General features: G+C 43.8%; 1 protein-coding gene across 6 annotated transcripts in view; it reads left to right on the top strand.

Annotated features, from left to right (window-relative positions):
* The first annotated feature begins 1,727 nt into the window (after positions 1-1,727).
* The window catches only part of akap13 (A-kinase anchoring protein 13), a 71,916-nt gene continuing 48,654 nt past the window's right edge, over positions 1,728-24,989 (top strand). For 4 of the 6 annotated variants that reach the window (XM_053682174.1, XM_053682175.1, XM_053682177.1 and 1 more), the window contains exons 1-5: positions 1,729-2,023; positions 16,114-16,157; positions 18,555-18,708; positions 19,842-20,147; positions 24,587-24,770. In XM_053682174.1, coding sequence (XP_053538149.1) covers positions 16,125-16,157; positions 18,555-18,708; positions 19,842-20,147; positions 24,587-24,770 — 677 coding nt within the window. In that variant the 5' untranslated portion in view covers positions 1,729-2,023; positions 16,114-16,124. Of the gene's footprint in view, positions 2,024-16,113; positions 16,158-18,554; positions 18,709-19,841; positions 20,148-24,586; positions 24,771-24,989 lie in introns of all 6 variants that reach the window. The other 2 variants (XM_053682176.1, XM_053682179.1) reach the window with 2 other exon arrangements.

Consider the following 24,989-nt stretch of genomic DNA (forward strand, 5'->3'; position numbering starts at 1 on the left):
AGCATCAGAGAGAGCTGTTAACAGATAAATAATTCAGCGCTATCGACCTGACAGAGTGCGTACACCGCCCGCTGAACAGAGAGAGAGAGAGAGAGTTATTGGTAATGCTTCTGGAAAATTCTGCTGTCTTCGTACACCATAACACCGTATAATACGCTGTATAACATACACGATCTTAGCAACAGGGGTGTAATGAGATATTCTCACTTCTGTGCAAAGTAGCGCACAGTGAAGCGATAAATCCAAACGTCCGTCTCGAACGAGTCCTCGGACCGGCTGATTCAATGTGCATAGAGACGTTATGAAGAAAAATGAAGCTTGGAAGGAAGTAGCAGAGATCACTGGTGTCTCTGGTGAGCGCACGTAGCTAGTGCAGTTAGCTCGCTTCGCTAATCTAAACCGAGAGCGAAGCTAGTACGAACCCGAGCGAGTCACACGCTAATCACACACGTGATTCTCACACTGAACACTGCGTTATTTCATTTGTCTTGAAATAGTTTGCTTTAGAATATATATATGTATACTGTATATACATTTACATTTATACATTTATCAGACACTTTTATCCAAAGCGACTTGACAAATGAGGAAATACAAGCAAAGAGAAGTGTACAAAAGGTCTACACTTGGTGGAACCATTCCAGAGACAAGGGAACGGTGCAGTTTAGCAGCCTGAGGTGTTTCTGAGAGTGTAAAGGACTGATGAAGGGAGTAGTGAATTCATTGTGCTGCCTTATTTGGCCACTAGGTGTCAGTCAAGTACAAACGCACACCTGAGCTGAGACACCTGAACTGAATAAAGACACGTTATGATGGTTAACGTTCACAGAAACTCTGATAAACAATAAAGTAATAAATAATGTCTGACAAATAACAAATAAAGCAGTGAATAATAACAAGCAAGTTTAAAACTTTTCATTATTAATCACTAATTACTTTAAATGAATAATTCACACACACACACACACACACACACACACACACACACACACACACACACACACACAAATCCAAATCATATTCATGAAAATATATCAGTTAATAAATTGAGTTCTTATAGTTTTGAAAACACACTAGTTGTAAGTTGTAAGTGTGTAAGTTTCACATGAATGGACTGGATATTGACTTTTTTTTTTTTTTTATTCATTTATACATTTCATTACTAAATACATTTGAATTGCAATAAAACACAATGGAAGTATGTTTATTTTACACTGGCTGATAAAAGAAGATCATTATAGACATAAATCTATTAATATATTAATCTATTAATAACAGTTGAGTGGAAAAGTAAAAAATAATAATAATAAAAGAGCACTTCAGACAATATATACACCACAGATATACTTTGTTATATCGATGGTTTATAGTGTCATGTAACTTCCGGTGAAATGTGGGCCGGAAGTGACGTTTTATTGCTCTTAATAACTGTCCTGATGCATACAGAGCATATTTCGGGTCACATTTTAGTTGGTGCCGTGATGTAATAAAAGTCTATATTTCAGAAGGTTTCTCTTTTTGTTGTTGTTGTTTGTTTGATTTGAACAAACAAACAAACAAACAAACTAAACTAAATAAAACGTTTCTTGGGAATTCCAGCTGCAGTTGTAGGGTTCGGCCGCTAGATGGCGCATGAGGCGAGTCAGCAGTGCTCCATATGGAGTCAGTTAGAGCAGTGGAGAGTCTTACTGCAGCAGCGTGGAGCGAATGGACTCTCTCTCTCTCTCTCTCTCTCTCTCTCTCTCTCTCTCTCTCTCTCTCTGTTTCTACAGTTCTGTCGTGTTTCAAGCCACAAGGCAAGTCGGAATCTTGCGGATAACATCTTTAACTTCAGTCTGTTTGGTGCTGAAACATCTGCTGCGGTGTGTTTATTAACTTCAAAGCAGAGGAAAGGGAACAATGCGGGATTGTGCGGGTTGTAACTTCCAACAAATAGCGTGAAGAGAAGAAAAGAAAGAAAAGAGGGGGAATGGTGGAGTTTCTGAAAGTCAGGATTCCACTTGTAGGCAGGAAAATCGAGCAGGTAAGCAGTTTTAATATCCTCCATTCCTCAGAATGCAGAGTCAGGGTGAAGTGAACATCTCCAGCCTTCCCTGGGGCTCTCTTCACTTCTTCCTTATTAAAACAGTTTTCAGACTCTAGGAAACAAAAGAACATTAAAAGTTTGTGTGATTTCATGTTTGATCGCAGTGTTGCTGCTTTAATGAACATGTTTTCCAGAGGAGTTTCATCAAGGACCCCCCAGTGAGTCTTTCATTTCCACACCTGAGCAGGTACGAGTGAAGAATGCTGACCTGCCTGCTCAGGTAGAAATGTGGAGGCCTCGAGGGCTCCTGATGGTTTTTGAGGGTTGCTGGTGGTTCCTGATGCTCAGACTGTGGAGTTTATGTTCCTGGTTTTATTTTGTGTAAACTGGTGGATAAATAGAGGCCCCGAGGTCTGTGTGTGCTGACAGGGTTCTAGTTTGCACTCATTAGAACTTTAGGAACATGGTTCTGCGTGAATGAGCAGCTCACTGATATAATGGCCTTCTGCTGCTGAAACTATTCTAACCATGCCAGAGATGTAACGGCTCAGATCCAAACATAACCACTGCTCTGTGTGTGTGTGTGTGTGTGTGTGTGTGTGTGTGTGTGTGTGTGCGCGCGCGTTATATTCTTAGACCGTTGTCTTGTACGTCTGCAGCTGGTGTGTTCAGCTACACGTGGTGTTACTCATTAACTTTTAGAAATAAGAATAAAAGAAAAGCTTCCAAAGGATCTTTGAATTGTTTCTCTTTGATCTGAGTTCTGATTGGCTACAGCGGCATTGTGGGCGGGGACTGTGGTCAGATTGATTGTTTATTACTGTGACAAGACATTTTACATCGAATTTCAAACGTGATAACAAAATGGAGATCTTTCGAGGAGTGTAGATGTGATCTTCATTTTAATAATTGTAATTGGTAATGTGGGCGGGACCTGTGGTCTGATTGGTTACAGTTGCATTGTGGGCGGGACCTGTGGTCTGATTGGTTACAGTTGCATTGTGGGCGGGTCCTGTGGTCTGATTGGTTTCAGTTGCATTGTGGGTAGGAACTGTGGTTTGATTGGTTATGATGGTAATGGGTTAAGAGGTGCGCTCTGATTGGTTGCTGGAATTGGGGCACAAACTGTTTTTTGTTATGTTGGCATTGTTGGCAGGTTTTGATTGGTTAGTGCCAATGTGGGTGGAGACAGGGGTTTAACTGTGTGCGGTGACGCTAAAGGTGGGAACCTTGGTCTGATTGGTTATAGGTGCATTGAGGGCGGGAGCGCTGGTTGGATTGGTTAAACAATCAGACATGGATCAAAAGAACATAGAGGAGGAAAACATTACTTGAAGCTGATCAGCTGATTATCGTCTGTAAAGGATTCTGCACACCGCATGCTAAAGCCTGACGAGAACACGCGTGACCTCCCGCTGTATGCTCCAGACGTGTTCTTGCTGGTATCATGGCTTTTAACCCACTGTGTACCCGTGACGTCGCAGCCTCAGGCGCTACGCTAACGGCGTATCTCCAGCAGGTTCTCCTTAACGAGCTGCATGTGTGCTGTTCGGCAGGACCATGATCAGGTTTAGGTTTCGTGTAAATCCTCCATTGTTTCCACACACGTTTTGGATTTGTTGTGTTTAGAAAGTTGGGAGATGGAGAAAGTGTTACCAGTTGTGTTCCTCGGCTGGATGGAATAGTGGAAACTTTTGAAAGACTTTCGTGTAGGGTGAGGTTTGGCTGGAGGATTCACTCTGTCCCAGATATTTCACATTCAGTGAAGGCAGAAAAAACAGTAGACTGGTTAAGGGGTTAGGGGATACGGGGTTAGGGGTTAGAGTTCAGGGGTTCGTATATAGAATATGGGGGTTAAGGTTTTGGGGTTAGGGTATAGGGTATGTGGATTAGGGGTTAGGGAATAGGGTATGTGGTATAGGGGTTAGGGGTCAGGGGTTGGCTGCAGTCATGTCCAGAAGGTTGTAGTTGCACTGGGGGTGGGGCCATGGTCTGATTGGTTACAGTGATATTGTGGGCGGGAACTGTGGTGTGATTGGTTGCAATGGCAGTGTTACTTAATAACTTCTGATTAGTTAGTAATGAACAAAAAGTTGCCTTGTACTGTTCTTATAGTCTAGAAAAAAAAACCTCAGACCAGCAGATACTCAGTTTTTTGTTGTTGTTTTTGGTAGATTTCTTTTTTCTTTCTGCCTGCTAGCAGTTTGACATTAGCGATGTTAGCACCTCTGCGTTAAGGCCTGGAAGACTCACTGGGACGTGCTTGGGATTTTGGGTGTTTATAAATAAACTGGACTTGACCTTCAGCAGGAAAACACACTCACCGACTGACTGAGACTGTGACACACACACACACACACACACACACACACACACACACACACAAGTGCGTGCACACACACATTAATCTAGTTCAGGCTGAAAGGTTATGAGTTGAAACGAAGGTCTGTAGGGTCACTTGCAGTTTACTTTTTGTGGCCGTTTAGCAACTGCTAGTGTTATCACCTGTGGGCGTGGCAACTCCTCGTCGTTTTTATCCATTTATAGTTACATTTAGTGTTGTGGGATGTTTGTGAAACAAGTTGTTTCCGCTTTTCACATTTCAGTATGAGAGATACGAGCGCTTACTCAGAGCCTATAACAGTTTATACGTCAGGCTGCGGTGATGTCATGGTCAGTCTCAGCTGTGGCTCCGCCCCCACGCCGCTCCCACTGTCGGCTCATTCAGTGTGTGAAAGACCGGCCTTTGTGTGTTAGTGAAGAGAGGCACTTATGTTGAAACACTTGGCTCACGGTTTAAGATGGGACACAAAACAGATGTGTGTGTGTGTGTGTGTGTGTGTGTGTGTGTGTGTTCCAAAAGGAAGTGAGAAGAATAAACTGGACACTGCATTACAGTGCAGACTCGGCGTGTTAGTCACGTATCAGAATTACATTTCGGTTTTATTTACTCTTCCGTAGTTTCAGTTCTGATTGTTGGCTCAGGGGTTAAAGGAGAACTTTACACAAACATTAAACGTCCGTCTCATTTCAGACGTCAGCCAGGACGCGCTAACATGGCTAATAAGTAATCCCGAACCACTTCCAGATCTGCGGCGATGTCGCAGACTTCCTGACGCGATTCAGGACGCGGTCTGTCAGTTATGTTGAGGCTCGTGATTGTGCGCGTTAATGTTTTGTGTGTCTGTTTTAGCCTTTCTTCGCTGTTCTGACCCGCCGCACTAGCGCAGGAGATCAGTCATCATACAAATGGACAAACCTCTCCGTCCATCGCGTCCGTCTCAAGCAGTGGAACACGGTGGCAGTCAAAAACCGGACACGCACATACGCCAAGATATCCTGAATATTCCCGATTTAACGCCTCTGTAAACTTTACGCAGAAAAATAGCTTCGTTGCGGCCGAACCGAGTCGAAAGCTCCTTGATCTTACGAGCTCCTTTTTTAATTTAATCTTTAATTTAATCAGACAAGTCATCATGAACAAATTCTTATTCATAGCAAAGCCGTAACGTCACTTACAAAGCGCTGACACTGGAGAGTCCTTCCATAAATGCTAAATAAACACCACCTTGTAGAAAAATCCGTACACACGTTTTTACAAAAGTCTCTCTCTCTCTCGCTCTCTCTCTCTCTCTCTCTCTCTCTCGCTCTCTCTCTCTCTCTCTCTCTCGCTCTCTCTCGCGCTATGATTGTCTTGTTTGGATGTTTCAGAGTGGTGCTCCAGACCTGCAGGTGGCGCTGTCACTCAAAAATCACGTCACATTCGCCGCCATGTTAGACGACCGGAATCGTTTCTTTTGTCTTTTGCGCACTCGTATCGGTCAGGCCTCTTAGGCTCCGCCTACCAACATTATGACGTCATAAACGTAGTGGAAACTGTGAAGAGATGGAAGGATAAATGAATTAAACGTGTAAACACACTCTACGCCATTCTTGCGCTGTTAATGTTTTGTTCGATTACAGAGTTTGATGAGGTCGTGACGAGTGCGGGAAGACGCGGACGTGTTTTGGCGAAAAGAAACGGCTACGAGATAGCTACGTCAACCTCGTAGCTCCGGCGCGAAACACAAACCGGTTACCGTAGCGATGAAAGAGATGCTGCGTACGTTTCAGTTCTCCCTAAAACGATTCGTTTATCCCCGGGAATCGACTCTGCTTTGTGATTCGCTCTGGATAAACGGTCCGCTAAATGAATCATCTGAAACGGAAAGAGCGATCGTAGTTTGTATTGTAAGTCTATCATCGGTCAGAGAGAGAGAGAGAGAGAGAGAGAGAGAGAGGGAGAGAGAGAGAGAGAGAGAGAGAGAGAGAGAGAGAGAGAGAGAGAGAGGGGGGGGGGGGGGGGAGGGAGTTTTCCTCCGTGTGTTTTCTCAATGCTTTTCAGTCGAACTCGCGCTCCTCTCGTTTTGTGAGCGCGATCCCAATTCCAAACATTCCACATTCTGTGGTCTTTGGCTGCTGGCAGGATGGAGAAGTTGGTTTTCCCGTTTATTTCTGCGAGTCTGTTTCTGCTGCATTTAGCACATAGTTTTCCCTTTAAAGCTCGGACGAAAAGGCTGAAGTGTTTGATTAAAGAGCTCTTATCGGAATCGGTTCTAAAGCACGATGGCTATCAATAAACAAAGCGAAAACAAAAAAACCCCCACGTAAAGATACTACACCTCAAAGAGGAGTTACCGGAACAGTCGTCGTATGAGATTAGCGCGCTACGCGAATCGGGCGCGCTTTACAGATAACCTCGCTGACTGTACGCTCCGTCCTGATTTATATCTGCGTATTCATGCGTGGAAGTCGACGATGCCTCGACTGGCGAACGATTAAAAATGGGACGAATGTTGCCAAGACGACGACGGCGACGTGGTAGGGTCGATCGTACGCAGTCGATGTTCCCATAAGAACAATGAGAAGCCGTGAAGTTAAGCGTTTAGGGGCGGAGCTTTATATGCTGATGTAAAAAAGAGAAGGACTTCGGCGTCGGTGCTACGCCGCGGTGCGACACCTCTACCGCGAGAGCTTTCATTTTCAGTTTTTCATCCGCCGTTTAAATGTAAATTCACGGTTAAAGCCGTAACGCACGCAGACGGTGATGGAGCGACGGAAAATACTTCCAACAGGAATTCTAAACAAACCTGCGCTTCTTAGGGGCTACTCGCACACCACGTCCCAATAGATGTTCTGCTTCTGTGTGTTCTCTTTATCCTACCTCTCTCTCTCTCTCTCTCTCTCACACACACACACACACACTCACCTCACTGCGCTGATCCGTGTGTGATCTCTCGTTCAGTGTGTGTAGAAACATTACGGAGAAACTTGGAAGGAAGTATCAGAGATCGTCGCTGCGTCTGGCGAGTGCATTTGCTAATCGCTTTGCTAATCTAATCTAATCTGAAAGCGAGTCTAATGCGAAGCTGGACGTGTAACGTAAATCAGACGACACCGTTTTTACGCTGACGAGTGTGTCCTTTACGTTGTGTCTAACTGCTTAGCTTTAGAAAGCACGTATCGAGCTAATACTGCTTCACACCAGGAGGAAAAAGAATGCAAGACAGGCCACGCCCACAAGCGAACTACAAATCTACAAACGACGCGAGAGAATCAAATAGAATTTAAAAAAAAAAAAATCAGACGTTTCCTTGTAGTTTCTGAATTGTTTTGTAATGTCGTGTGTTTTTTGTTGTTTTGTATAAAGAGTCGACCGACACGTGGAAAGAATTTATTCGTTTTTTTTCCGTTTAAGGTCTTCACCGTGCCGATGGAACGCGCGGAGCGTTTTCCGTGCGAGAGAACCGGGTCGGGACTCGTCCTCGAAACGACCGCGTGCGGTTTTTAATCGTTAGTCTGCGTTGTTTTACTGTTGTCGATGCTCTTGCGCACGATGTAACGAGGTCATCTGTTAAAAGGGAAAAGAAACGTGTGCACGATATACGTGAGGATGGCGCGGCTTTGTGGCGTCGTCGTCGTTTATCTCGGGGACGTGAGCGTGGTTGCCAGATCGTCCTTCGTGTTCGTGGAGCGGAGAGACTTTGCATTGTTGGGGGTTAAATTTATCTGGCGTTGCAGCTTCCTCTGCAGCGTGTTTTCTCTCAACACGCATGACTGCACGGCTGAAATCCTGTCACGTTTTTTTTAACACGTCCCCCCCCCTTCGTTCTCTGTTTTCCTCCGGTGAAAACTGCACCGATGATTTATTACTCAGTTCCTCCTCCTTTTCTGAGTATTAACGTCTCAGCCTTTCGTAAACAGAATCTTCCCGTCGTTATCATCGAGCTCGGTGGAGTGTGATTGTGGGATTGTCTTTACGGATGTTCCAGAATAACAATGGCCGCTGGAACACCGCTGTCCTCACGCTGCCTTCCCAAAGGGACGGAGTCGATCCTGGGAACGCAAACTGCGTCCAAACCCGCGGAGTAATCATTCCTACCGGCGGTATCGCGTGGGCTGGACGTCATCGCGGTTGTATTTTAGGAGTGATTATGGCGGCAGGCCTGGTCGTGTCCGAGACGGTGATCTGATCTAACGTGCGTGTTTGAGATCTAAACCCGCAGTTCCGCGCCGCAGTGGAAAACCGCGAATGTTTTAGTGTTCGGTTTTCCTTTTCTTTCGTTGCTCTAAGCAGGAACTCCATCGGTTCTGACGTCACGGCGTCGCACACAGTCATGTTTCTTGTTTCCTCGCGTCGCACGCTCGTCGTGGGTTTGTTTGACGTGTTATTGTTCACGTCACGTTCAGTTAATGTTAGAGACTCGCGTCGAAAGTTTACGCTGGTGTCCGAGACCCGCGTTGTTTACGTTAACGTTACAGACTCGGGTGGAAAGTTTACGTTATCTTTATCTGTTACATGCCCCTGTTTATGTTCCGCATGTTATTGTGCATGCCCACATTTTTCTTTGCACACACCTGTGGGATTAATCCGTCCCTGTGTGTGCCTGAGTGAGCTCGTCCCTCTGCAGCCCGGGGTTCAGGAGATGTGTTGATCACAGAACTGAGTGTATTTATGATCATTTCGAGTCGTGTTGTACACGCTTTGAGCAGATACAAGTGTTCCTTTGTCGGCTTTCAACTCTGCCACAGCTGTGTGTGTGTGTGTGTGTGTGTGTGTGTGTGTGTGTGTGTGTGTGTGTGTGTGTGTGTGTGTGTGTGAGTGAGTGGAGAAACACACGCTGCTTCTCAAAAAATTGAATTTTTTTTCCACAGAAATGATGTTAATATTCTTTTGCACAAAAGCGTGTGTTTAAAACTCCGATCCGCCCCGACCTGAGCGCGCTCTCTCTCTCACTCTCTCACACACACACACACACACACACACACACACACACACACACACACACACACACAGCCCGCCAGCATGGTTTTTATTTTCATCACCCAGATCACAGGCATATTATGCTATAAAGTCTAAAGAGAGAACTCGGGACAGAACGTTGCTGATGCTAAATGGAGAACATTACAGACATGAACGCACCGCTCGGCTGCTGAAGGGTAAACGCATTTGACCTTTAGTGACCTCTGAAAGGAGCTGGGCGGAGAACACAACACTCTTTGTTTGTGTGAACATCTGCATGTTTAATGGAGAGGTGTGCCTGGTCTGTTTCCTCTCCACGCTCCCTTTCTCTCTCTCTCTCTCTCTCTCTCTCTCTCACACACGCGCGCACACACACACACACACACACACACACACACACACACACACACACACACACACACACCCCTGCAGCTAAAGTGATGTTTCCATCAATTTTTATTTATATAATTTTACTTAGTAATGCTATGAACTACTGTTATACTGTATACTATAATAACTGAGCCCTTATATGGTGTGTGTGTGTGTGTGTGTGTGTGTGTGTGTGTGTGAGAGAGAGAGAGAGATTTCACGGACCATCTGTTAATAAGATGTATGAAGACACATTAAAGGAAGCAACTGATTCAGTATGATAGGTTTACAAGAAGACTGACACACATAGGCCACGCCTTTTTCTCTATGATTGACAGGCCCTTTAGTGGTATTGACAGACCCAGAGGCCACACCCACTTACCTATCATTAACAGACAAACGCCACGCCTCCTTCACTAGAGTTGACAGACACAGAAGCCACACCTTCACTGCGATGCATAAGAACAGAGACCACGCCTCCTTCCCTGGGACTGACTGACGCAAAGGCCACACCTCCTTTAATTATGACCGACAGGAACATAGGCCACACCTCGTTCACTGGGAGTGGTTTTGCATTTAAACTCTGATCGCTGCTGCCGCTAAAGATATAGCGTTAGCAGTTAGCAGGCTAATGATAACGCGGCGTTGTGGTTAGCTAACGCGGCGTTGTGGTTAGCTAACGCGGCGTTGTGGTTAGCTAACGCGGCGTTGTGGTTAGCTAACGCGGCGTTGTGGTTAGCTAACGCGGCGTTGTGGTTAGCTAACGCGGCGTTGTGGTTAGCTAACGCGGCGTTGTGGTTAGCTAACGCGGCGTTGTGGTTAGCTAACGCGGCGTTGTGGTTAGCTAACGCGGCGTTGTGGTTAGCTAACGCGGCGTTGTGGTTAGCTAACGCGGCGTTGTGGTTAGCTAACGCGTACTTAAACCAGTGATGTAGATTAAGCGTGACGCCCAGCTTGAACTGTGAAAAGAACGGCTAATGCTTATATCAAATGATTAAACTTGTGATAAGCCCCGCCCCTGGTTGCCTTCGCTACAATCAGACACACGGCTAATGGTCCTGTTGTGTTTTGTTCCATTCCTAATGAACGCTCGGGATCTGGTGCGTGCTAGCTTCTCAGCGCGAATAAGTGTGACTGTCTGCGCGAACCCGCAGGGACGAACGAACAATCCCGTTTTAGTGAGGTTACGGCTGTTTAGTCTTTGTTCGTGTGTCTGGGGCTTCGCTTATCTCTCCTCTCAGACTGTGTACGTGTTGAAAATGAGCTCTAACGAGGGCGCTTTCACGGGCCACTTGACTCATTTCGGCTAATAGCGTCGAGACGTTTCCTTTCGGGAGTCCGGATTCTCCGTATCACTGCTCACAGGGCGCTTTGATCATAGAGGCTTGGAATTTTTAAATTCTCTGTAGTATTTTTTTTCTGTTTAATCAAGTTTTTTTTTCCTGTTTGAGGTGTGAACGCCAATTTTTCCATTTCTTTGGAAGAAACAATGACATACTGTAGTGACCAAGCGAGGTGGTGTAAATAAGCTAATCTAGCATTACAACGACGGGCAGCTCTTTTAAAAATAATTAGCTAGCTAGCTATCCTGGTAGTTAACTACTATCACTGTATTACATTTTGAAAAAAAAAAAAGAGGATAAAAATATATAAACGTAAATTGTATACTACTGTAAATGATGATAATAATTACTACACACACTTTAGCAAGCGTTTTAAAGGTAGATGGCTGCATATTGCTTAGCTTGATTGCTAACTTCTTTGCTAAATGGTGTAATTACAGTATTATGTAACTTTTAAAGCTCTAAACACTTTTTTGAATACTAGACGCGGTCGCTACATAGTGTTGAGAAGTTATTTACTGACAGTGATGTGCAGTTTAGGAGCTGATGATCGCTTAGCTAATTAGCTCTCCAGCTAAATGAAGAGTAGCATGCAAGTTTGAAGCTTGTACTTGCTTAGCTAGTTAGAAAAACGTGCTAAATTGGGGTTTGGAACAGACTAGAGCTCGGCATTATCTTGAATATATCTTAAATATTAAAAGTAAATAAATCGGCACAGCAGGTCAGATGAAGGTGGTGGTGAGTTCACTGCGCCGCTTTGCTATTCGTGTTCCGTATGAGCGCTGTGTAAATATTGACCGCTTTTATTCTGTTAGCACGAGATGGCTTGTGACGGCCGAGTTTAAACACTTTAGTTCCACCTCGCTGCTCACCTCGAGGTCGTGTGAGTGCAGCTCGGAAAAATCATTTCCCTCAGCGGATTAGCTCGGAGGAATCCCTGGAATGACCGTCTGAACGTTAGGGCTGAGTGATTATCACCGTGCTGACGGCTAATGGAAGCTCGTTTCACACAGTGTTACAGTGTTATAGTGGTAGAGTGGTGGTGATTCTGTTGAATAGAATTGCAGATGTGTCGTTTTTCATCCGTACGCCGAACAGCCAATAAGATTAAAGTACGGACTGAATTTTTGGCTGAAACAACAGTACAGTCATTTAGGAACGATGTTCACGACACTCTTACTCCAAATGTTCCGTGGATTATTTTCTTTTAGGACCGGAGCTTCGAGGCTAACGTTCTGTCTTTAATAAAAAGTTAAATTAAGTTGAATATTTTACCACGGAAGACTGAACAATGAGAAGTTAACCAGAGTTATGTTATGTTACATTCCGCTAATGCAAAACATGCTATCGTAGCTAACAGTTAGCACTGTAGCTAACGTAGGGATATGTTTGTTTTTATTTGTTTTCAGTAGTATGGTTCGCAGTGTTAGTTTTATTTGTTTTGAATATATTTTCGCAAGTGTATCCCTCATTAGAGCTGTCCTTTTGATTGATTGTTATTTAAGCAGATAAACAAACATGTAAATAAACAATTGTGATAAATATTTTCGCAATTCCTCAAATATATTCCCGTCATAATAATTAAGGAAAAAATTGACATGGGTGTTTATTTATTTATTTATTTATTTATTTATTTATTTATTTATTTTAAAATTCATATCGTTCAGGCAGTCTGAAAATCATCATCTCTGACTCACATTTTTTTTATTTGACTAAAACCTCAGTAAATTAAAAGTTGGTTGGTGTGACTATTTGTTTGTTTGTTTGTTTGTTTATTTATTTATTTAAACTTTTATTTAAATGACCTTTTATTTCTTTGGTCATGCCAGTCCTAGTGGGTGGAGCTTGTTTTGCTCAAACAGCTGTAACTCATGATTGGTTGTGTGGATTTGCAAGACAATATTATAGGGGTGTGGCCATCCATAAAGGGAGGGGCCCTGATCAAACTGATCAAACTGAAATTTTAAGTTTGTGCTTAAATCTGTAACTGTATTATTAGCAAATTGGTTACTTAAAAAAACATAAAAACAAACATGGATGCTGTTAGCCAATCAGCATTGAACAGGCGTTTCACGGGGTTAGCACTGAGCTAGTGCAGGGGTGGGCAGTCTTATCCGGAAAGGTCCGGTGTGGGTGCAGGTTTTCATCCAACCAAACAGGAGGCACACCTGATTCCACCTGTTTAATCTGTTGGTCTTGGCTTTCAATACATTCAGGTGTGGCTTCTGCTCGGATGAAATGAAAACCTGCACACACACCGGCCCTTTCCGGATAAGATTGCCCACCCCTGAGTTAGTGTGATGAAACCTGAACGGTGTTTGTGGTCTCTTTAGTCTTCTAGGCAACTTGGGAAAACCTGGGTGGTGATGAGTATGAAAGGTGCTTGGACCCCACATATTGCTGCTGTAGGTAGCTGTATTTTGAGTTTTGTTTATGATTCGTAATCCAGTTTTGTTTGAATAAAAACTGCGTTTCCCCCGGTACATCCTCTATCTGTCATCCCCTATCTGTCGTGTGCGCGCGCGTGTGTGTGTGTGTGTGTGTGTGTGTGTGTGTGTGTGTGTGTGTGTGTGTGTTCATTCCACATCGGCCTGAGTTCGTTTTGTTTTGTGGTTGGCATAGCGATACAAACACAGCTGATCGGTTCAGTTCCAGGATACTAAGTGGAGTTGCTTAGATGGCCACACACACACACACACACACACACACACACACACACTCAGAGTGATTGAGTACTAATTGCAGTCACTCCTCTGTAACGTTCTCAGGCGTGGTGTTTCAGGTTTAACGGCAATAGGGGTGTGTGTGTGTGTGCAACAAACAGACACTGGTCTATGTGGAACACACACACACGCAGAGAGAATGTGTGTGTGTGTGTGTGTGTAAGATAGAAATGGAAAGACACAGACATAGAGATCAGAACTGAGAGAGTTACAGTGAGAGCAAGATTGAGAGTGAAGAAGAAACAAAGAGAAAGACAGTGATGGGCAATTTCCTGGGATTTGTGTGTGTGTGTGTGTGTGTGTGTGTGTGTGTGTGTTAGCATTTGTGTAGCTGCTGCTGATTTCTCATGCGTTCTTCCAGAGTGAATCAGACGAGCACATTTAGCTGTGTGACACAGCATTCTCTCTCTCTCTCTCTCTCTCTCTCTCTCTCTCTCTCTCTCTCTCCTTGGCATCCTGAGTTAAACACAAGTGTTATTGATAAACTCAGAACCTCCACAGCGACATGGTCTGATCTCGTGATTTTATTTAATTATTTATATTTTAATTACACATCTTCTAAAGCGAACTAGTTGTACACAAATGAAATAAAATAACGTGCCAATTGGAATGAAATCATGTGTGTTATTTTATGTGTTAAGTGCTTGGCTTCGTATTTACTTTGTTCTTGGATTAGGTGTGTGTGTGTGTGTTTTCGCTAATGGGGAGACAGAAAGAGAGAATGCACCATCAATTTGTCTTCATCATTGAGATGAATCAACTGCAAAGCTTCAGAGTCGACTCATGAATAGACTCTGAATACACTCTCTCTTGTATGGACTCTTCACGTGTGTGTCCAAACAAACAGGTGTCTGGCTCGGAGGCTTTGTGTGTGTGTGTATGAGAGAGAGAGACAAAGCACAAAGAACTATCCCCTTTTGGTGTGTGTGTGAAAATCTCCACGTGGTGCTTCATACTGTGGATGTTTTTTGATTTGTGACATCACTTCCTGTCTCGATATTTGGCTACAGCACTGAAGCCTCGTATGTCTGCTGCTCCTGATCCTGATGACGTCATTTCGCGCCTAAAGTGAAAACTTTCCGCGTGCTTTTGTATGAAGCCGATCTGGGGGCGGAGCTTCACAACTTGCGACCAATCGTGTCCGATATGCAAATCTTTAGAGACAATAGTGGTGTCTGGAAAATTGTAGCTAAGCTAGCTATCAAGCATCGCTCATGTCCATGATGATGATGATGATGATGATGATGATGATGATCCCTTGGTGGTTGTCATGGTAACAGTTAAAAATGTTCTGACTGCTGTTAAATAAATCGGTGAGAAAAGGAGGAGACTCTGGTATGCTGATGTGAGCTAGTTTGCAAGCAGTTAGCTAACCAGCTAGCTAAGTTTGCCAAAAAATATCGTGCTCTTCGCTAACGTTTGCTCCTGAGCCATGAAACACAATGTTTTCCAAAATAAATAAAAGAAAAGGAAAAAGGGAAAGAAAACATGAGGGCTGGTTCACGCGGTAAAATATCCGCGCTAGCTAACCAACGTGGTTAACGGATTTTACTGTAGAATAGATTCGCTAGCTTCCTGTACACAATATTAAAACTTAACATTAGCTTGTTTGCTAGCAACGTGGGCTGCTAGTTCACACTGTATAATAGCCTGATATTCTCTGGAGAAGATGTGTACTTGTAAATTATTTGCTGGTTTATGTGAAGTGCTTCCTTAACATTAGCCATCTTGCTAGATAGACGGCTAGCTTAGCTGAACGTCACGCTTTCCTTTACTTTCCCAGCGTGAGTGTAATGTATTGCTGGTAAACGATGATTATCGATGGTTAGAAAGCGACGGAAGTAGAAACGCGCACTCGAACACGACGGTCACGGCTCAGTGAGTCATGCGCGAGTGTATTTTTGGGTTTTTTGAGTGTGTATTTTGGGCTGAGATTGTCCTCGCGGCAGGGCGAGGCTCTGTGCTCGCTAACAGGTGGGTATCATGCTCGCCAGCCGACTGTGACATTTCACAGTGACATTTCAGTGGCGCACACACTGTCTCACACACACACACATGCTTTTCTTTCTGTTTTATTTACTTCTTTATTTCCTTATTTCTTTACGTTTCCGTGTATTGTCTATTTGCACAGTAATAGATAATATTCTTAATAATATTCTTACTCTCTTGGAGTAAGAATGTTTGTGATGTGTGCGGTGCGACTCGGACGGGTCCCGCGCGTGCGGTGCGACTCGGACGGGTCCCGCGCGTGCGGTGCGACTCGGTTTTAGTTTTATCCTCTGAAAGGCAAAAAAAAAAAAAGTATCAAATGTAATAATTTCTCCAAACAAACAGTTTCATGCAGCTAACCTGCTGTTCCTCTCTCTACAGCGACTGATGCCATGAAGCTAAATCCAAAGCAAGCGCCGTTATACGTAAGTGCTCACTTCCTGTCACGCTCACTGCTCTCATGGAGTAGAAGAAACTGAGCGATAAAAATATAGGATGTTAAATAGGCAGGCTATAAAAGTAGTTTTATTTTATATATAATATTAGTGTGTGTGTGTGTGTGTGTGTGTGTGTGTGGAAAATTGCAAATATTTAACATTATAAAAGAGAGATTCATATAATCATATTCTAAAATATGATTCTCCGCATCACGCCGCCCGAGACAGGACTGTCCAGTTGCAGAATTATACATTTTTTTTTTAAAGTTTTTTTTTTTTTTTTTTTTTTTTGTGATGCGTTCAAATTCCGGCGATCGAAAATGTCACATGCTGTAAAAGTTTAAGCGTGAAATGCTAACAGTGTCAAATTTAATTTTAGTCACAAGGATCATTATAAGCTTGTTTTGTTTCCTGTCGCGTGAACATGGGCCCGTTTTTAAATAGTTTTTTTTCCCTTCACTTCACGCACCATTTTGTTTTTTTAAAAAATAAATAAATGAAATAAAATTGATTTAAATAATCGAGTATTTAACTCTTGCATGCGTGAATTATTTCAAAACATATCGACATTCTTTATACTACGTAAAATCACGTTGTGTGATTTTTAAACAAAAAAAAAACGTGTTTTTTTCCTAACAGGAAATGGGTTGTCCTTGTGCAGGAATACCATGGGGGAGGGGGCAAATAAAATATACTTGGAAAACAAAATCCACTGTATTTATAAAGAAAAAAATATTCCGGTATAAATTTGTACAATTATGGAGAATATTTATTTTGGATCGAAGTATAACAGTATTCTTGATGTGCAACATGGCTGCAGTTTAGGACCGCGATATGATTCAGTGTAACATAAATAAAAAACCACCGAATAAAGAACTAATTCATACGCCAGTTTAATCAATAGATAAAAGAACTACTAAGTTAATTGCTTAAGGAAGCTGGTTAATAACGAGGTGCGGAGTGTGTGTTGTGTGTTTATTTCCCTGCAGTAGTGTGGTGAGAGTCAGCGCTTCTGTCTCGGTGTTAATTAAACGCACAGCGCTGTGATGAACTGAGGGATTTTCTGTAATGGGGAGTTTCAGAGGGAGTGGACGGGCTAATAAAGGGTGTGTGTGGGTGGGTGTGTGTGTGTGTACATTCCCCTGCAGTATTGCTCTCTTTCTGATTAAAATGTTTACACCACAGCACTGCTCTTCTCATTCCGTGTCCTGATTTGTCGTCAGGTGGTGATTAGTTCTCTAATTAATGCGTTAATTAAGGTAATTAATTAGGGTAAAGACCCTCTGGTGAGGGTTTATAGCTGCCGTAACGTAAGCGAGAACAGGGACTGACTCGTTTCGCAAAAAAAAAGAAACATTAGATTGACTGGATAAAAAGAATGTGTTCTGTAGTAAATAAAAAACAAAAAAAAAAGTGTTTTGTTGGTAAAATGCTGTGGTGTAAGAGGAATAGAACACACGGGAATGTGCTGTTAATTGTCACACTGAATATACTGTACTGACACACACACACACACACACACACACACACACACTAAAATGCCTTTAGATGGAAGTCTGCTTTCAGATGTGACAAAAGCTTTGAGAGCTGATTATAGCAAACTGTTCCATTTGATTGATTATTAAGAAGTAAAGCAAGTTGGATGTGTGTGTGTGTGTGTGTGTGTGTGTGTGTGTGTTAGGAGCTCTACGTGTTGGGTGGTCCGGCTCCTCGCTGTGTTTATGTTTTGGTCTTTTAACACTCGGTTTGTTCCAGCTCCTGCTCTCCATATCAGGTTAAACACACTGCTCGTGTGTGTGTGTGTGTGTTTCATTCCACTGCAGTTATTAAAACACTAGTCATGGTTTTTCTGTGTGAAATCCTTGTATGAATTTAAAACACGTCTGAATTTCCTCTTTACTTCAGATAAAAGTTGAGTGCAAAGTGGGTGGGGCTAATCGTGGGAACATTTGCATATGCTCCACCTACTCATGACTATGCAGATATCGCTAATCCCTCCCACACAGCTTTGATCTAAACTGTGTTCAGCTTTAACGGACCGATGGAGAGCGAACGCTAACCCGGGGAGTGGAAAGCTAGCCTATAGAAAGCTAACTAGCAAGCAGAAGCTAACCTGACCACAGTGACGTAAACACTCGATTGAAGCCTGGCATAAATATTTAGCTAACGCTAGCTAGTTAAATGTTAGATTGCTGGTAAAAGTGACGAAGAAGTGAAGAAGAAAGAAAAAGAGAAGATGGAGAGATGGAGCGATAGAAGAAAGAGATGGATGGAGAGAGAGATGCAGAACCAGAAGGAGGGATAGAAGGAGAGATGGATGCAGATCGTTTTAAGAATGATTCAGTGAAGTAAGTGTGTGTGTGTGTGTGTGTGTGTGTTGTGCAGGGCGAGTGTGTGTTGACGGTGCAGCTCAGTGAGGAGGAGTGTGTGGAGGATGAGGAGGAGGTGGAGTTTTACCTGCTGTTCTCCGGCAGCACACAGAGACACCTGACCACCACACTGAGACTCGGTCATGTGACCCTGCAGGCTGTGTGTCCAGGTGAGTGTTACACACACACACACACGCTTTGATATCACTTTTTATGATATAAATCTTATGTCTTATAAGTCTGCTACACAGTTTGAACACAAAAATGACCATCTGTGAAACCGTTAGTGTACAGTCATTTGCCAATTTATTAGGAACACCTGTACCCCTGTACGTCAGCCAATCATGTGTCAGATGAAATCTGCAGATCAGAGAGGTCCGAGGAGAAAGACCGGACTGGGCTGAGCTGACAGGAAGGATGTAGTAACTCCTGTAATCATTCTGTACAACAGTGGTGAGCAGAAAAGCATCTCGGACCACATCGGGTTCAGGTGCTGCGACACGATTGGCCGACTGGTTAAGTTCATGAATGTGCAGGTGTTCCTAATAAAGTGGACGGTAATGAAATGGAAAGTTGCTGAGATAGACACAGTGCGATCGTCCGTTCACATGAATGTCGCCCCATCCAATCTACAGATACCGTGAGAGACAGACATGCACGCATCTTTCTGTGTGTGTGGGCGGGGCGGGGGGGCAGATTTGGGCATGCTTGAACAGGAACATGAGGTTTTTTGCTGAAGCAGCAGAAACTGTGTGTGTATAAGATCACACACGTTGTGATGGGGATTAGTCGATTATTGACGTTTTGGCGTTCCTCCCGGCGTTGCGTGTGTGTGTGTGTGTGTGTTAGCAGAAGTTACCCAAATGACTTCTCTTTATAATTTATAGCGGTGAAATCCCTGATATGTCGGATCTTTATTTTATTAACCGTTTTGGTGGAATTTGAGTCTGCGTGTGCCTTGTCATGGCGTACACACACACACACACACACACACACACACAGTAGGTCAAGGGTCAATCTGTCTACACTTGGCTTGTGATTGATGTTGGGAATGTCGAGGTGTGTGTGTGTGTGTGTGTGTATATTTATAGGCCTGTCGCACATAGTACACACACACACACACACACACTCACTAGATGGAAAAAGATGAGCTTCAATCTCTGAACACAATTCATTCATGGATCCTGGACACACACTGTGAGGCAGTAGGGGGCGCTAATCACTCACAGGAGGTGCTGTTTTTCTGTGTGTGTCTTTTCATGTCTGTTTTTCATTCCTGTGTGTGTATTTATCTCCGTTGCAGCTCACGATCGTGATGAGACAGTTCGGGTCACACTGTGTCAGGCGCGACCCGGTGGTTCCGTTGACCCGGTGGCGGAGGAACGGTTCCAGTTTGTCCACGATCTGGCTCTGGACATGGCTCACTTCCTGATTAGTGCGGCGGCTCACAGGGACGGCCTGGAGGGGGCGCTGCTGCTCGCCGACTCGCACATCCCTGTACAGGAGTGCGAGAGGCTGGACGAGACGCTAACGTTAGCACTGAAGCACCTCCCACTACCACCCGGGTGGAGTGTACTGGGCCCTGACGTCAACACACACACACCCACAGGTACACACACTACACACCCACAGGTACACACACTACACACCCACAGGTACACACACTACACACCCACAGGTACACACACTACACACCCACAGGTACACACACTACACACCCACAGGTACACACACTACACACCCACAGGTACACACACTACACACCCACAGGTACACACAATTACTTACAGACACACACACACACTACACACACACAGGTACAAACACTACACCCCCACAGGTACGCACAACTACAAATATACGCACAACTACACACCCACAGGTACACACAATTACTTACACACACACACACACACACACAGGTACCTGCACACAAGTACACACACACACACACACAGGTACACACACTTACTTACACACACACACACACACACACACACACACACACACAGGTACACGTAGTTGAACCTTTCTTTCTTTTCCCTTTGCATATTTTTCAGAAAGTGAAATGTTTATTTATTGATTTGTGTAACAGTTGTAGCTCTCTGACGTTCACAACAAAAGGCAGCATAAAAATATTTATTATTAGCTACATGGTTAGCAAATTTGTTAAAGCAAGTTTTTTTTCTTTAATTTGTGTAAGATAGGAAAAGAAAAATAACTAATTAAACAATACGTGAGTGAAGAGTTCACTTCTCAGGCTGATTTAACTGCTCTAATAAAATCGACCTTAAATAAATGAATAGATTAAATAAAGAGTCATATGATCTATATTTAATGAGAATGAATTTGTTAATAGGATGATTGTTTTTATTTATTTATTAAACATGCGGTTGCGTAGTAAATTGTCGTGTTGATCTGGTTTTAGCCACAAGGTGGCAGAATGTTGTCACGCTTTATTCTTTCGTGTCTGGAGAAGGACACGTGTATTTCTGCTGTATAAAACCGTGACGTGCACTGTCGTAAAAATGCCATGTTTAGGACACGTGACGGACATTTTGTGGACGTCGGTGTTTTGTTTATGAACTCTCGGACTGTTGGTCCATAAACAATAAGCTGATTATCATATAGCATGAAACAGGAAGTAGCTGATATTGGTGTGTGTGTGTGTGTGTGTGTGTGTGTGTTTTCTCGTTTGTGTACTGGCTGTAACGTGTCAGTGGTGTTTTTGGCTTTAACGGTGAACTACACGCTGGAATAATCCGCTCCAGAGTGTTAGATAACGTCCTGGCAGCGAGCGGCGCGGCATCTGATGAAATTTGACTGAAAAACGCTTTTTCTTTCCAGTTTCACAAAAACCATTCAGTATCTGCTGCAGTTACTGATACACACTCTGTACATAACACTGTGTGTACACTTTAATCACACGCGCACACACACACACACACACACACACACACTCTGTCTGTCCAGCCATGTGTCTTGCTGTCTATCCAGCTGTCTGTCTAACTAACTGTCTGTCCATTTATCCAGCTGTGTGTCTGACCATCTGTCTGTCTGTCTTTCCAGCTGCGTGTCTGACCGTCTGTCTGTCTGTCTTTCCAGCTGTGTGTCTGACCATCTGTCTGTCTGTCTTTCCAGATGTGTGTCTGGCCATCTGTCTGTCTGTCTTTTCAGCTGTGTGTCTGACCATCTGTCTGTCTGTCTTTCCAGATGTGTGTCTGGCCATCTGTCTGTCTGTCTTTCCAGATGTGTGTCTGGCCATCTAACATGTTGTCTGTCCAGCTTTGTGTCTTGCCGTCTGTCCAGCTTTGTGTCTTGCCGTCTGTCCAGCTGTGTGTCTGGCCGTCTGTCCAGCTGTGTAGGCCGTCTAACTTGTTGTCTGTCCAGCAGTGTGTGTGTCTGGCTGTCTATCTGCCTTCATGTCTGTCTGTGCAGCTGTCTGTCTGATTGGCAATCCAATTATCTGTCCAGCTCTGCATTTTTTCATCTATCCCACTGTCTGTCCAACTAAACAAATTCGAGTCTGTCCATCCATCTGTCCTGCTGTCTGTCTTGTTGTCTCCCTGCACAACTGTCTATATGTGTGTCCATATAATTCTGTCCAGCTGTCTGTCTGTCCAACCTATCCAACTCTATCTATCCAACTCTCTATCCACTCTTCCCTTTTATCTAACTCTGCCTGTCTGTCCAGCTGTCTGTCCCTCCACCTGTGTGTGTGTGTGTCTGTCCCTCCACCTGTGTGTGTGTCTGTCCCGCCACCTGTGTGTGTGTCTGTCCCTCCACCTGTGTGTGTGTGTGTGTGTGTGTGTGTGTCTGTCCCTCCACCTGTGTGTGTGTGTGTGTGTATCTTTTTTCTGTTTGTCTGTTTTTGAGTGCCTCTATCCGTCTGTCCGTTTCATTATGTACATCTACCGCTCTGTTTGTCTGTTCATTCCCATTTTTATTTTTCTGTCTGTCTGATCTCTATCTGTCTGTCTGTCAGCGATGCGTCTCACCGCTGCAGAAAACAGCAGTCTGAATCGGTCAGTTTGAGAACACGGTGTGTCCTTTAACTCGTCCTAAAGTAAACATTTTTCTTTCGTCACGTGTAAATGATTTATTTGGCCGACCCTCGGCAGGGTTACAGAGGCTCTGCTCGAAGCCACCACTGTTTTCTTCCCTCTGATTGGTGGAGATGTGATGTTCAGAGAGTCAGTGGGAGGGGCTTGATGTGCAGAGTCCCGGTGTTATCAGACGCGTTGCTGTGGTTGTTGGTTTCCGCCAGCTGTTCTCACCGCGTGTGGATTACAGGCGAAGGGAACGGATCGCACCGAGGCTGTTTACGATAGGAGGAGCGGGAGTCGTAATGAATGCTCCTCGGAACTAACCTTCGCCGGCCGTAGTGCAGGAACTCACGGAAGTCGCGGGAATGTTAGTGTCATTTTAGCGACAGTGCTAATGTGTGCAGTTTCATGATGGTTTTGGAGCTTTTCGAGAAACAAGATGTTTGTGGATTTGTCCTGAACAAGAGCTCCACGGTTCCTGGACGAGTTCCTGCTGTACACACTAAAGCTCGGTTCTTGTTTATTATTCATTTGATAAACTCGCACCAACCTCTGTTTTTACAAGTGTAGTTTTTAGGAACGCTTAGAGAGCTGGACATACGCTAACGTTTGCATTTAAACCAGTCATTCATGTTTAGTACAGCATGCTCCTGCAGACAAAAATACAGACTTTGGAACAAGAACTAAAAAGGCTTCTAGAACTGTGCCTTGTGAACTAAAATTGGCTCTGGTTCCTGGGTGTCTAAAAAGCTCCAGAAAAAAGTCCCGGATTATAAAAAATGTTCGAGTTCCTTAAAAAACCTTGAGCCTCTTAGAACATTTCAGTTCTAACAAAAGGTTGTTCAGAGTTTCTGGGAAGCTGAAAAGGTTCCTAGGATTTTAAGTTTTGAAGTTCCTGAAAAGATTCCCAGATTTGTTTAAAAAGAAAAAAAAATTTAAACGCCCCCATCTTCTTTTTTTTTAAACTATAAAAAATTTTTTTTTCTCTGACTTACTTAAAAAGGTTCGCCGAGTTCCTAAAAAGGTTCCTAGTTTTCTAGACTCATGGTAAAAAGTCCCTGGGTTTCTAATAGAGTTTATCTTCTCCAAAGTTCCTTAAAACATTTTCGTAGTAGCACAAAGGTTCTGAAAGGGCTTCTGCTAACCTGGATCTTTAGCTGATGTTCCCAGGTTTCAGAAAAGGTTCCTGGTATCCCGATAAATCTTTATAGGTTTCTGTCTTCCTTAAAAAAAAAAGTTCTAACAGTTTAAGCGAGTCGTTTTGTTCCTAAAATGTTTTCTCTGACTCCCTAATAGAAGATTCCTCAGTTTGTCAAAAAGGATTGAGTTCCTGGGTTCCTAAAAAAAAAAAAAAAAATTGACTGCCTGAAAAAGGTTCTGAGGTTTAAAGACGTTGCTGGAATGCTCCAGTTCTTGATGGACTGGGATTAAAAAACAAAACAAAGGTCCTCACATTTCACACAAGTTCCTGGGGTTCTACAAAGGTTCCTGTAAAGGTTCCTGCGTTCCTGAAAAACCTGGTGGTAAAAAACCCGGTAAACCTTTTTAAATAAAAACCTTCTGTAGAAGCAGGACACGCTCTGGAAGGAGATCCGGGATCCAGAGTTCCAGAGAAAGGTTTCATAATGTTCCTGACTTTCTGGGAAAAATAGTTTTAAACAAGTGATGAATGTTTTTTTCGTGTTCCTCTGACCTGAACAACGTTACGACCTTGGACTCGGATTGTGTGATTATGAGCAGGTGTGTTTATTTCTTCACACTTTTCGGTCTCCACAAAGTATTTTTTTACACCTTAAGCGGACCCTGTGCGTTCCATCTGCTGCTGTTCTTTCTTGGGGAGACGGGAACACCTGATTTATTTATTTTGATCATTTCTTTATTCATCCTGCTGCTCCTCAGACGCTGATAAATACCTTATATGTCTCGTCTTGTTTGGGTGTGTTTTATTTCTTACTATTAAATTCGACCTGAGTCAGACCGTGGTGTTTTGTTTTTACGGCAGATTTCAGTCCTCATGAGACGTTGCTGCACTTTGCGGCTCGTCGAGGTCTCCGGAGAGTCGCTCTGTTCCTCCTGCAGCAGCCCGGAGGACCAGACGCCCTGCAGCTGGCCAACAAGCACGGGCACACACCTGCCCGAGTGGCACAGAGCAGAGGACACACACAGCTACAACACCTGCTCTCAGAGTGAGTACACTACACACACACTCGCACACGGCTGACGTTTTTACAGAATACACGCTTATAGTACAGTCTCGGCGTATACTTTCGCCGTACACACACTCGCATAGTACTCTCTCGCTTTGTTCTCTTGCATAGTGCTCTCTCGTATGGTTCTCTCGCATAGTGCACTCTCGTATAGTATGCTCTAGTGTATCTCTCGCATGGTTCTCTCTCACGTAGTAC

Source organism: Ictalurus punctatus, chromosome 8, assembly GCF_001660625.3.
Source record: "Ictalurus punctatus breed USDA103 chromosome 8, Coco_2.0, whole genome shotgun sequence".
NCBI lineage: Eukaryota > Metazoa > Chordata > Actinopteri > Siluriformes > Ictaluridae > Ictalurus > Ictalurus punctatus.